The 14,863-nt window shown below is 37.2% G+C and overlaps 1 protein-coding gene across 1 annotated transcript in view; it reads left to right on the plus strand.

Annotated features, from left to right (window-relative positions):
* LOC148951181 (RNA exonuclease 4) overlaps nt 1-13,541 on the plus strand; it is a 33,955-nt gene extending 20,414 nt beyond the window's left edge. Inside the window, exon 3 of the mRNA XM_089090172.1 lies at nt 13,402-13,541. Coding sequence (XP_088946298.1) covers nt 13,402-13,541 — 140 coding nt within the window. The remainder of the gene's footprint in view (nt 1-13,401) is intronic.
* Nucleotides 13,542-14,863: the final 1,322 nt, after the last annotated feature.

The following is a 14,863-nucleotide window of genomic DNA, read 5'->3' on the forward strand; positions in this document are numbered from 1 at the left end:
GTAGTGACTTGTTGTGCTTTACCTTGTCACAGTTACATTCTCTTGATTTTTTAAAGTTCATTTTGAATTTCTGTCGTGAAATGCAAGAGTTGGAATATTTCAGTAGTGTTTTGTTGTGCTTTACCTTGTCACAGTTACATTCTGTTGATTTTCATAGTTCATTTTGAATTTCATTCATTGAAAAGCAAGAGTTGGAATATTTCAGTAGTGTTTTGTTGTGCTTTACCTTTTCACGGTTACATTCTCTTGATTTTTCGAAGTTCATTTTGAATTTCTGTCGTGAAATGCAAGAGTTGGAATATTTCAGTAGTGTTTTGTTGTGCTTTACCTTGTCACAGTTACATTCTATTGATTTTCATAGTTCATTTTTAATTTTTTTTCATTGAAATGCAAGAGTTGGAATATTTCACTAGTGTTTTGTTGTGCTTTACCTTTTCACAGTTACATTCTCTTAATTTTTCAAAGTTCATTTTGAATTTATTTCGTGAAATGCAAGAATTGGAATATTTCACTAGTGTTTTGTTTTGGTTTACCTTGTCACAGTTACATTCTCTTAATATATCAAAGTTCATTTTGAATTTCTGTCGTGAAAAGCAAGAGTTGGAATATTTTTCAGTAGTGATTCGTTGTTTTTTATCTTCTCACAGTTACATTCTCTTGATTTTTAGAAGTTCTGTTTTAATTTATTTCGTTAAATGAAAGAGTTTGAATATTTCAGTAGTGACGTGTTGTGCTTTACCTTCTCACAGTTAAATTCTCTTTATTTTTAGAAGTTCATTTTGAATTTCTCTCATGAAAAGCAAGAGTTGGAATATTTCAGTAGTGTTTTGTTGTGCTTTACCTTGTCACAGTTACATTCTCTTGATTTTCATACTTCATTTTGAATTTCTTTCATTGAAATGCAAGAGTTGGAATATTTCAGTAGTCTTTTGTTGTGCTTTACCTTGTCACAGTTACATTCTCTTGATTTTTCTACGTTCATTTTGAATTTCAGTGGTGAAATGCAAGAGATGGAATATTTCAGTAGTGACTTGTTGTGCTTTACCTTGTCACATTTAAACTCTTTTGATTTTTTAAAATTTATTTTTAATGTCTCTCTTAAAATGCAAGAGTTGGAATATTTCAGTAGTGATTTGTTTTTATTGACCGTTTCACAGTGACATTCTGTTTGTATCCAAAGGTCATTTTGAATTTCTTTCGCTTACTTGACAGAGTTTGAATATTTCAGTAGTGTTTTGGTGTGCTTTACCTTGTCACAGTTATATTCTTTTACTTTTTCAAAGTTCATTTTGAATTTCTTTCGTAAAGTGCAAGAATTGGAATATTTCAGTAGGGTCTTGTCCTAGTTTACCTTGTCCCGGATAAATTCTCCTGTTTTTCAAAGTTAATTTTGGATTTCCTGCATTGAAATGTAAGAGTTTGAATATTTCAGTATCTAATTGTTGTGATTTGCATTGTCAGAGTTAAATTATCTTTATTTTTTGAAGTTCATTTTTAATTTATGTCGTGAAATGCAAGAGTTGGAATATTTCAGTAGTGTTTTGTTGTGCATTACCTTGTCACAGTTACATTCTGTTGATTTTCATAGTTCATTTTGGATTTCTTTCATTGAAATGCAAGAGTTGGAATATTTCAGTAGTGACTTGTTGTGCTTTACCTTGTCACAGTTACATTCTCTTGATTTTTCGAAGTTTATTTTGAATTTCTTTCGTGAAATGCAAGAATTGGAATATTTCAGTAGTGTCTTGTCGTGGTTTACCTTGTCACAGCTACATTCTGATGATTTTCATAGTTCATTTTGAATTTCTTTCATTGAAATGCAAGAGTTGGAATATTTCAGTAGTGGCTTGTTGTGCTTTACCTTGTCACAGTTACATTCTCTTGATTTTTTTAAGTTCATTTTGAATTTCTGTCGTGAAATGCAAGAGTTGGAATATTTCAGTAGTGTTTTGTTGTGCTTTACCTTTTCACAGTTACATTCTGTTGATTTTCATAGTTCATTTTGAATTTCATTCATTGAAAAGCAAGAGTTGGAATATTTCAGTAGTGTTATGTTGCGCTTTACCTTATCACAGTTATATTCTCTTAATTTTTCAAAGTTCATTTTGAATTTCTTTCGCGAAGTGCAAGAATTGGAATATTTCAGTAGTGTCTTGTCGTGGTTTACCTTATCCCAGCTACATTCTCATGATTTTTCAAAGTTCATTTTGGATTTCTTTCGTTGAAATGCAAGAGTTGGAATATTTCAGTAGTGACTTGTTGTGCTTTACCTTGTCACAGTTACATTCTCTTGATTTTTTGAAGTTCATTTTGAATTTCTGTCGTGAAATGCAAGAGTTGGAATATTTCAGTAGTGTTTTGTTGTGCTTTACCTTGTCACAGTTACATTCTGTTGATTTTCATAGTTCATTTTGGATTTCTTTCATTGAAATGCAAGAGTTGGAATATTTCAGTAGTGACTTGTTGTGCTTTACCTTGTCACAGTTACATTCTCTTGATTTTTCGAAGTTCATTTTGAATTTCTTTCGTGAAATGCAAGAATTGGAATATTTCAGTAGTGTCTTGTCGTGGTTTACCTTGTCACAGCTACATTCTGATGATTTTCATAGTTCATTTTGTATTTCTTTCGTTGAATTGCAAGAGTTGGAATATTTCAGTAACGTCATGTTGTGTTTTGCCTTGTCACAGTTACATTCTCTTGATTTTTTTAAGTTAATTTTTAATTTCTGTCGCTAAATACAAGAATTGGAATAGGTTAATAGTGTGTTTTGGCGCTCTACCTTCTCACAGTTACATTCTGTTGATTTTCATAGTTCATTTTGAATTTCATTCATTGAAAAGCAAGAGTTGGAATATTTCAGTAGTGTTTTCTTGTGCTTGTCCCTATCAGAGTCACATTCTCTGAATTTTTAAAATTTAATTTTGAATTTTTTTCGTGAAATGCAAGAGTTGGAATATTTCAGTAGTGACTTGTTGTGCTTTACCTTCTCACAGTTACATTCTCTTGATTTTTTGAAGTTCATTTTGAATTTCTGTCATGAAATGCAAGAGTTGGAAAATTGGGGTTTTAGTCCACCAGCCTGAATGCTGGAAATCCACCAGCTCAGAATTAGGGACTCAGACCACCAGCCTGAACGGTGGAAATCCACTAGCTCAGAATTGGGGTCTTAGTCCACCAGCCTGAATGGTTGAAATTCACTAGCTCAGAATTGGGGTCTTAGTCAGTGTTTAGATTGGAGCGTTGGGGTCCGACTATCTGGGTTTTATTTGTCAAGGCAGGTGCCCACCTCACCTGCCCAGAGTCTCAGGCAAGTGACCCTAAATTTGAAAAATTGGAAATTGGCTCAGATTTTCTAAACTGAGCTGAGACAATGAATAGATACTATTGGGAAAGTGATTGGAGACGCTGAGCATCCGTGAACAAGTGCTAAATTGAGAGAGGAATTTGAGACAATATTTGGGGGTGTCCACCCGCCCAGAGTCTCCAGCAGGTGACCTAAAAATTTAAAAAACACACAGAGACGACAGACACAAAGAGACGAATCACACACAGAGAGGACAAACACACAGAAACGACACAAAGAGACGACACTTGAACAGAGACGATACACACACACACAGAGTCAACGCACACAGAGAGACGAGACACACACACAGAACTGACAAACACACATAGAGACGACACACACAAAGAGACGTCACACACACACAGATACGACACACACATAGAGACGACACACACATAGAGACGACACACACACACACAGAGACGACACACACACGTAGAGACGACACACACATACAGAGACGACACGCACACAGAGACGACAAACTCAAAGAGACGAGATACACATACAGACGACAAACGCACAGAGACGACAAACACACAGAGACGACATACACACAGAGACGACCCACATACAGAGACGACACGCACACAGAGACGACACACACACAGACAACACACACACACAGGTACGAGACACACAAAGAGACGACACACGCACAGAGAGGACAAACACACAGAAACGACACACACACACACACTGAGATGACACACACACAGAGACAATACAGACATAGAGATGACAGACATACAGATACGAAACACACACAGAGACGACACTTGCACAGAGACGACACACACACACAGAGACCACTCACACACAGAGAGGACACACACACAGAGACGAAAGACAAAAAGAGACGAATCACACACAGAGAGGACAAACACACAGAAACGAGACATAGAGAGGACACATGCACAGATACGATACACACACACACAGATACGAAACACACAAAGAGACGTCACACACACACAGATACTAAACACACACATAGAGACGACACACACACACACACACACAGAGATGACACACACATAGAGACAACACACACATAGAGATGACAGACACACAGATACTAAACACCCACAGAGACGACACATGCACAGAGAGTATACACACACACACACACAGAGTCCACTCACACACACACAGAGAGGACAAACACACAGAGTCGACAGACAAAAACAGACTAATCACAAACAGAGAGGACAAACACAGATAACCGAAACATAGAGACGACACATTCACAGAGACTATACACACACACACACACACACACAGAGTCAACACAGACACAGAGATGAGACACACACACAGAAAAGACAAACACAAATAGGGACTACACACGCAGAGAGATTTCACACACACACACACACACAGATCCGACACAAACTTAGAGACGACACACACATAGAGACAACACACACACACACAGACAACATCCACACTAGAAGACACAAAAACAGAGACGACACACCCACAGAGATGACACACACATTGAGACGACACACAAACAGAGTCATAGTGAGAGAGATATCCAAAAAGTTGGGTTGATCTAGGTTCACTTAGAGTGCCGCGCCACTCTAACTTTTTGGATATCTCTCTGTGTGTGTGTGTGTTGCCTCTATGTGTGTGTCGTCTCTATGTGTGTTTCGTATCTGTGTGTGTGTGTGACGTCTCTTTGTGTGTGTCGTCTCTATGTGTGTTTGTCATTTCTGTGTGTGTCTCGTCTCTCTGTGTGTGTTGACTCTGTGTGTGTGTGTGTGTGTGTGTATCTTCTCTGTGCATGTGTCGTCTCTATGTGTCGTGTCTGTGTGTTTGTCCTCTCTGTGTGTGATTCGTCTATTTGTGCTTGACGTCTCTGTGTATGTGTCCTCTCTGTGTGTGAGTTGTCTCTGTGTGTGTGTGTGTATCCTCTCTGTTAATGTGTCGTATCGTTGGGTCTTGCATATCTGTGTGTGTGTGATGTCTATGTCTGTGTTGTCGTTTCTATGTGTGTGTCGTCTCTGTGTGGTTATGTATGTGTGTCGTCTCTATATATGTGTTTAGTCTCTGTGTGTGTGTGACGTCTCTGTGTTTGTTTCTTATATGTGTGTGTGTGAATCGTCTCTGTGCAAGTGTCGTTTCTATGTGTCGTTTCTGTGTGTTTGTGATCTCTGTGTGATTATTCTCTTTGTGTCTTTCGTCTCTGTGTGTTTGTCGTCTCTGTGTGTGAGTGGACTCTGTGTGTGTGTGTGTGTCATCTCTGTACATGTGTCGTCTCTGTGGGTGTATCGTATCTGTATGTCTGTCATCTCTATGTCTGTATTGTCTCTGTGTGTGTGTCATCTCAGTGTGTGTGTGTGTCGTTTCTGTGTGTTTGTACTCTCTGTGCGTGTGTCGTCTCTTTGTGTGTTTCGTACCTATGTTTGTGTGTTGTCTCTGTGTGTTTGTCGTCTCTGTGTGCGTGTCGTCTCTCTATGTGTGTCGTCTCTGTGTGTTTGTCGTCTCTGTGTGTGTCTCGTCTCTATGTGTAAGTCGTCACTTTGAGTGTGCCGTCTCTGTGTGTGTGTCGTCTCTCTATGTGTAAGTCGTCACTTTGAGTGTGTCGTCTCTGTGTGTTTGTGTCGTCACTGTGTGTGTTTCGTCTCTGTGTGTGTGTGTCGTCTCTGTGTGGATGTTGTCTCTGTGTGTGTGTGTGTGTGTGTTGTCTCTATGTGTGTGTCGTCTCTATGTGTGTGTCGTATCTGTGTGTGTGTGTGTGTGTGTGTGTGTGTGACGTCTCTGTGTGTTTGTCGTCTCTATGTGTGTTTGTCCTCTCTGTGTGTGTTTGTAGTCTCTGTGCATGTGTCGTCTCTATTTGTCGTCTCTGTGTGTTTGTCGTCTCTGTGTGTGATTCGTCTCTTTGTGTCTGTCGTCTCTGTGTGTTTTTTAAATTTTTGGGTCACCTGCTGGAGACTCTGGGCGGGTGGACGCCCCCAAATATTGTCCCAAATTACTCTTTCAATTTAGCACTTGTTCACGGATGCTTAGCGTCTCCAATCACTTTCCCAATAGTATCTATTCATTGTCTAAGCTCAGTTTAGAAAATCTGAGCCAATTTCCACTTTTTCAAATTTAGGGTCACTTGCCTGAGACTCTGGGCAGGTGAGGTGGGCACCTGCCTTGACAAATAAAGCCCAGATAGTCGGACCCCAACGCTCCAATCTGAACACTGACTAAGATCCCAATTCTGAGCTAGTGAATTTCAACAATTCAGGCTGGTGGACTAAGACCCCAATTCTGAGCTAGTGAATTTCCACCATTCAGGCTGGTGGACTGAAACCCCAATTCTGAGCTAGTGAATTTCCACCGTTCAGGCTGGTGGACTGGGACCCCAATACTGAGCTAGTGGATTTCCAGCATTCAGGGTGGTGGACTAAGACCCCAATTTTCCAATTCTTGCATTTCACGTTAGAAAATCAAAATGAACTTCTAAAAATCAAGAGAATGTAACTGTGACAAGGTAAAGCACAACAAGTCACTACTGAAATATTCCAACTCTTGCATTTCACGACAGAAATTCAAAATGAAATTTGAAAAATTAAGAGAATGTAACTCTGACAAGGAAAAGCACAAGAAAACACTACTGAAATATTCCATCTCTTGCATTTCAATGAATGAAATTCGAAATGAACTATGAAAATCAACAGAATGTAACTGTGACAAGCTAGAGCACAACAAATCATTACTGAAATATTCCAATTCTTTCATTTTACGAAAGAAATTAGAAATGAAAATCGAAAAATCATCAAAATGTAACTGTGACAAGATAAAGCCCAGCAAGTCACTACTGAAATATTCCAACTCTTGCATTTCAAATAAAGAAATTCTAAAGGACCTAGGAAAATACAGAGAATCTAGCTTTGAAACGGTAAAGCACAACAAAACACTACTGAAATATTCCAACTCTTGCATTTCACGACAGAAATTCAAAAGGAACTTCAAAAAATCAAGAGAATGTAACTGTGACAAGGTAAAGCACAACAAGTCACTACTGAAATATTCCAACTCTTGCATTTCAACCAAAGAAATTCAAAATGAACTTTTAAAAATCATGAGATTGTAGCTGTGACAAGGTAAACTATGACAAGACACTACTGATATATTCCAATTCTTGCACTTCGCGAAAGAAACTCAAAATGAACTTTGAAAAATTAAGAGAATATAACTCTGACAAGGTAAAGCATAACAAAACACTACTTAAATATTCCAACTCTTGCATTTCAATGAAAGAAATTCAAAATTAACTATGAAAATCAACAGAATTTAACTGTGACAAGGTAAAGCACAACAACACACTACTGAAATATTCCAACTCTTTTATTTTACGAGAGAAATTCAAAATGAACTTCGAAAAATCAAAAGAATGTAACTCTGACAAGGTAAAGCACAACAAGTCACTACTGAAATATTCCAACTCGTGCAATTCATGAGAGAAATTCGAAATGAACTTCGAAAAATCAAGAGAATGTAACTGTGACAAGGTAAAGCACAACAAGTCACTACTGAAATATTCCAACTCTTGCATTTCAAAGAAAGAAATTCAAAATGGACTATGAAAATCAACAGAATGTAACTGTGAAAAGGTAAAGCACAACAAAACACAACTGAAATATTCCAACTCTTGCATTTCATGACAGAATTTCGAAAGAAACTTCAAAACATCAAGAGAATGTATCTGTGACGATATAAAGCGCATCAAGTCGCTCCTTAAATATTCTAACTCTTTCCTTTCAATAAACGAAATCCGAAATTAACTTCAAAAGACCTTGAGATTGTAGCGGGGATAAGGAAAACCACGACAAGACACTACTGAAATATTCCAATTCCTGCACTTTACGAATCAAATTCAAAATGAACTTTGAAAAAGTAAGAGAATTTAACTGTGACAATGTAAATCACAACAAAACACTAATAAAATAGTCCAACTCTTTCATTTCAATGAAAGAAATACAAAATTAACTATGAAAATCAATAGAATGTAACTGTGACAAGGTAAACCACAACACAACACTACTTAAGTATTCCAACTCTTGCATTTTACGAGAGAAATTCAAAATGAACTTCGAAAAATCAAGAGAATTTAACTCTGACAAGGTAAAGCACAAAAAGACACTACTGAAATATTCCAACTCTTGTATTTCACGACAAAAATTCAAAATGAACTTCGAAAAATCAAAAGAATGTAACTGTGACAAGGTAAAGCACAACAAGTCACTACTGAAATATTCCAGCTCTTGCATTTCAACGAAAGAAATCCAAAATGAACTTTGAAAAATCATGAGAATGTAGCTGTGACAAGGTAAACCATGACAAGACACTACTGAAATATTCCAATTCTTGCATTTTACGAAAGAAATTCAAAATGAACTTTGAAAAATTAAGAGAATGTAACTGTGACAAGGTAAAGCACAACAAAACACTAGTGAAATATTCCAACTCATGCATTTCAATGAAAGAAATTCAAAATGAACTATGAAAATCAATAGAATGTAACTTTGACAAAGGTAAACCACGACAAGACACTACAGAAATAGTCCAACTCTGGCACTTCGCGAAAGAAATTCAAAATGAACTTCGAAAAATCAAGAGAATGTAACTGCGACAATGTAAAACCCAGCAAAACACTACTGAAATATTCCAACTCTGGCATTTCAATGAAAGAAATTCAAAATGAAGTATGAAAATGAACAGAATGTAACTGTGACAAGGTAAAGCACAACAAAACACTACTGAAATATTCCAACTCTTGCATTTTATGAGAGAAATTCAAAATGAACTTCGAAAAATCAAGAGAATGTAACTGTGACAAGGTAAAGCACAACAAGTCACTACTGAAAAATATTCCATTTCTTGCTTTTCACGACAGAAATTCAAAATGAACTTCGAAAAATCATGAGAATGTAGCTGTGACCAGGTAAACCACAACAAGACACTACTGAAATATTCCAATTCTTGCATTTCACGAAAGAAATTCAAAATGAACTTTGAAAAATTAAGAGAATGTAACTGTGACATGGTAAAGCACAACAAAACACTAGTGAAATATTCCAACTCTTGCATTTCAATGAAAGAAATACAAAACTAACTATGAAAATAAATAGAATGTAACTGTGACAAGGTAAAGCACAACAAAACACTACTGAAATATTCCAACTCTTGCATTTGTCGACAGAAATTCAAAATGAACTTCGAAAAATCAAGAGAATGTAACTGTAACAAGGTAAAGCACAACAAGTCACTACTGAAATATTCCAACTCTTGCATTTCACGACAGAAATTCAAAATGAACTTTGAAAAATCATGAGAATGTAGCTGTGACAATGTAAACCACGACAAGACACTACTGAAATATTCCAATTCTTGCAATTCGCGAAAGAAATTAAAAATGAACTTTGAAAAATCAAGAGAATGTAACTGTGACAAGGTAAAGCACAACAAAACACTACTTAAATATTCCAACTCTTGCATTTCAATGAAAGAAATTCAAAATGAACTATGAACATCAACAGAATGTAACTGCGATAAGGTAAAGCACAACAAAACACTACTGAAATATTCCAACTCTTGCATTTTAAGAGAGAAATTCAAAATGAACTTAGAAAAATCAATAGAACGTAACTGTGACAAGGTAAAGCACAACAAAACACTTGTGAAATATTCAAACTCTTTCATTTAAATGAATGAAATTCAAAATGAACTTTCTGAGTATTTTTGGTTTTCCCTTCCAAAATTGACCCTCCCTCTTCCTCTGTCCTCAGAAATGGATGAACGAAGGGCCTCTGAGCCTTCTCCGTGAGGCAGGTCCCGTTTTTTTTCGATTCCTAGTATTTTTGGTTTTCCCTCCAAAATTGAATCCCCCTCTCCCTTGCCCTAAGACATGGTGGAATGTGGGGCCATTGGGTCGTCACATCGGGGCATATCCCGTTTATGGTTGATTCGTATTTTTTTTATTTTGCCCCTCAAATTTGAGTTCTCCTCCTCCCTGCCGTCCTACCCGGATGCAGGAGGGGCGAATGATTCGACCCCGCCAGGCAGATCCCCTTTATTTTCGATTCTGATCCATTTTTTGTTTGCATACAAATTTGACTCCCCTCTCCCCTGACCGCAGACAATGAGGACCGAAGGCCCGCTGCGTCATGCCCGTGAGGCAGATCGCGTTTATTTTCGATTCTGAGAATTTTTGGTTTTCCCTCCAAATTTGACTCCCCCTCCCCCCTGCCATCAGAACTGGAGGAAGGAGGGGCCTCTGAGCCGTCCCCTTGAGGCAGATCCCTTTTTTTTCAATTCTGAGCATTTTTGGTTTTCCCTCCAAAATTGACCCTCCCCTGCCCTCAGAAATCGGGGAAGGAAGGGCCTCTGAGCCTTGGCCTTGAGGCAGATCCCATTTATTTTCGATTCTGAGCATTTTTGGTTTTCCCTCCAAAATTGACCCTCCCCCCCTCCCTTGCCCTGAGAAATGGGGGAACGAAGGGAACGATAATGAAAATTGGAATGTAGTTTATGAACATTTTATAGGGTTTTTGCTTGAGTACATTATACGTTGCCAAGTTTAAAAAAAACCCTACTAATCAAGTTACTGTATATGGAGTAACCACCGCTCTCTCTCCGTATGACCCCAAAAAAATGGGTCTCACCTTAGAAACCCGTCTGCTAAGGCAAGTAATCAAACTCTCAAAACATGGTTGAGTACATTATACTTTGCCAAGTTCAAAAAAAAAAACTAATCAAGTTACTATATATAGACTAACCACCGCTCTCTCACCGTTTGACCCAAAAAAAAAAGGCTGTTGCCTCAGAAAACCCGTCTGGTAAGGCAAGTACCGTTCGTAGTAATAGGTGACTGACCCGTGGTAAGGCATATTACGCAATCACTGCTGAAACTTTTATATGACTTACTACTTAATCTTACCCAGCAAATGTTATTCGCCTGAGAAAATTTGCCTTATTTTCGAAAACAGGGAGAAATACCACCTTAAAGTCATAGAACTTCAATGAAAATCACACCATCAGATTCATCGTATCAGAGAGCCCTGCTAAAGAAGTTTCAAGCTTCTATATGCAAAAATGTGGAATTATGTAGTTTTTGCCAGAAGAAAGATCTCGGACGCGTGTTTATTTGTTTGTTTGTTTTTCCCAGGGGTGATCGTATCGACCCAGTGGTCCTATAATATCGCGGGAGGAATCATTCGAACGGAAATTAAAGTTCTAGTAACCTTTTTAAGTGACCAAAAAAATGGAGAGCAACTAGGTCTCCTCCCACGATCATTTTTTTCCCAAAGTCACCCGATCAAAATTTTGAGATAGCCATTTTGTTCAGTATGGTCGAAAAATACAATAACTATGTCTTTGAGGATGACTTAATCCCCCACAGTCCCCAGGGGATGGTCTGCAAGTTATGAACTTCGCCCAATGTTTACATATAGTATTGGGAAGTATACAGAAGTTTTCAAGGGGGATTTTTTCTGGTAGTTGGGGGAGTTACGTTGGAGGATCTTTCCATGGGGGAAGGGACATTGCTATGAAGGGTGTGCCGGATTTCCGAGCATTATTTGAAAAAAGGATTAGAAATTAAATTGAAAAAAAAACTTTTTCAACTGAAAGTAAAGAGCAACATCAAAACTTTAAACGAACAGAAATTATTACGTATATGATTGGGTTCGCCCCCTAGTCATTACTTCGCTCTTTACGCTAAAGTTTTTTTTTGTACTTACATCAGAGCTATTTATTCTCATTAAAGGCCTTTGTGACTAAGGAGTCATTCTTAAAGAATTGGAACAAAATTTGAACTTTAGCGTAAAGAGCGAGGTATTGACTAAGGGGTGAACCCCCTAATATACTTAACGAAAATACACGCATATAGAAGTTCGTTACGTAAGTTAATTCGTAAGTTATGTCAGATCAAAATTTCGAGAAAGCCATTTAGCCAAAAAAAGTAAAATTAATATACAAATTTCGTTTTAATTATTCATGTACAGGGAGCCAAGATCAAAGATGCGTTAATTCAAAAACGTTCAAAAATTAAATAATTTTTTTTTTAACTGAAAGAAAGGAGCGACATTAAAACTTAAAACGAACAGAAATTATTCCGTATATGAAAGGGGCTGTCCCCTCCTCAACGCCTCGCTCTTTACGCTACAGTTTGACTCTGTCTCACAACTTTATTTTTTAAAACAATAAAAAACTTTAGCGTCAAGAGTGAGGCGTTGAGGAGGGGACAGCCCCTTTCATATACGGAATAATTTCTGTTCGTTTTAAGTTTTATTGTAGCTCCTTGCTTTCAGTTAAAAAAACTTATTTTTTTATTTAATTTTTGTTAAGCTTTGTTCCGGAGCCTATGTAACCGATCGGCGACATCAAATCTCTTCGGTCTGATGTTCAAATTTTTTCTTTTTAAAGACATCCCGAAGTCATTTTTCCTGTTTTTCTTACTGTCCTAACCCACCCCAAGCAGTGGGCAGGTCAACACCCAATTGAATACAAATGTTAAAAAATAACAATTAATATACATGCAAAACGATTAAAAACACAAAATCAAGCATCTAATTAAAGTTCTAACAAAAGTTGTTGGACGAAAGGTCGTATTCGAATTATCGAATGATTCAAAAAATCATGTTTAGACCAAATGTTCGGATTTTTTCATGTATGTCCTGAATACCAAATACTTTATGAGCTGTTCAGCTGAAATCCTGAAGTCCCCCCCCCCACTATCCCTTGAAAGATGGATATGTGACACAAGCCGTGCTATTGTCGTTTTTTCTGGAGATGGATCAGTCTTTAAAAAAGTTATTTTTTGCTCTAATGCTCAGTTTTCAAACTTCTGACTTGCAATACTTTCAGTGGAATTTCCTCTTCAATAGAAAACGATAAGCTCTTGGACTGTCAACATTCAATTGGAGATTGCACTCCTCGTACTCTCATTTGTAACAGTATTCCTTATAAATGTTAAACAAATTGTATTTTTTCTCTTTCTTTCTAATTTGATTTTATTTGTTTCCTATTAGTTTTTATGTTCTTATTGTTGTTACAGCTGAAGAGTTTTCTGTTGTACAACAAGAAGTTAAGGAGATGTTAAGAGGGAGAATTCTTGTAGCTCATAGTGTGAAAAACGATTTAGCTGTATTGTACCTGAAGCATCGGCTCAAGGATATTAGGGACACGGCCAAGTAAGTTTTTATCAATTTAATAGTTAGTTTCTCTGTTCTGGAAGCCTTTTGAAACTAAATTCTTCTTGATTCACATTGCAGCTAGATTGTTAGGGTAAATATGATGTTTTTCCCAAAGGGGGGCAGGGATGTGAAGACTCATGCTGTTTATGTTCACTGGAAAAATACGGCCAAATATGCCATTTTTGTAACAGTAGGAGCTCTGGATTCTGTTAGATCTTTTGTGCTTATTTCTCTCTTTATGTATATGTTTGCATATCTCTGAAGTAATCCACCAGTCGTCGTATTTATCTGTCCTGCACATGTTTAAGACTGTGAGTATCCCGTTATACCAGTTGCATGTAATGAAATCTCAAAAAGAATCAGTTGGAATTTTAAAGTGGATTTTGTCTATGGATCAAAAAGTAAAAAAAATGTCAAATCTGTTACGGTATTTGACTTGGAACCTTAATATAATTTGTTGTTTCATCATCACCAATGGGTATCATTACGAATGATTTTAACTTTATTTTTTTTAGAGGTGGCTCAAGGGAGACCGGCTATAATTGGGACAAAAAATCTTCTTTTGGGTATTGCTCGAGTCCTGATGTAGCTATCTAAACGCTTCAAAGACCATCCGATAGCCTAAACATTCTAGTTTCTCCAGAAATTTTTACCAATTTTTAGCGCTGTTATTTTTTCGAAACTTTCAAAAGTCTAGAGTCAGTCATTTTGTCCCAGTTATCGCGATACCCTCCATAACTGGAATATAATGATCGGGTAAACTGGGACATAACCTTATCTTAAGGGTAGGCGCATATTTTCTTACTTTTTTACTGAACTTTCGAATATAAGCATTTAAAAGTCAGCAATATTCAAAAACTTCATAAAACTACAGCGATATTCAGTTAGATATTTCTTAAAAGACGTCACTGAAAGACTCTTTCGGTGGAACTATGGAAAAAAAATTCACTCAAATGTTCCTGAAAAGAGAATTGTTTGGCACCTGTCTGTTCCTCCTAACGCAACTGGCGATCTCAGCTTAAGAACTACGCAGCTTTTCTCTCCTACATATGTCTCTTCAGTCCAGACGAATTTTCGCCCTCCATTGAATATCTTCATGTCCTATATGGTGATTTCTTCCCCTACATTTTCGGTTCCTTATCTTACAACGTAACACAATCTGGTCTTGGATCGAAGCTTGACTAGGACAAATCCAAATGCTAATTGAAAAGTCTTCTTCTTCTTCGTTGATTCCAACATGGAATAATTAATCAGAACTGTCACCATATTCGACAGATGACACCTCACTAAGTTCTGAATCTTGCCCGAGGTCCAGTCTCTTAA

This window comes from Artemia sp. Qi Xiang Cuo, chromosome 6 (genome assembly GCF_049724085.1).
Source record: "Artemia sp. Qi Xiang Cuo chromosome 6, ASM4972408v1, whole genome shotgun sequence".
Classification (NCBI taxonomy): domain Eukaryota; kingdom Metazoa; phylum Arthropoda; class Branchiopoda; order Anostraca; family Artemiidae; genus Artemia; species Artemia sp. Qi Xiang Cuo.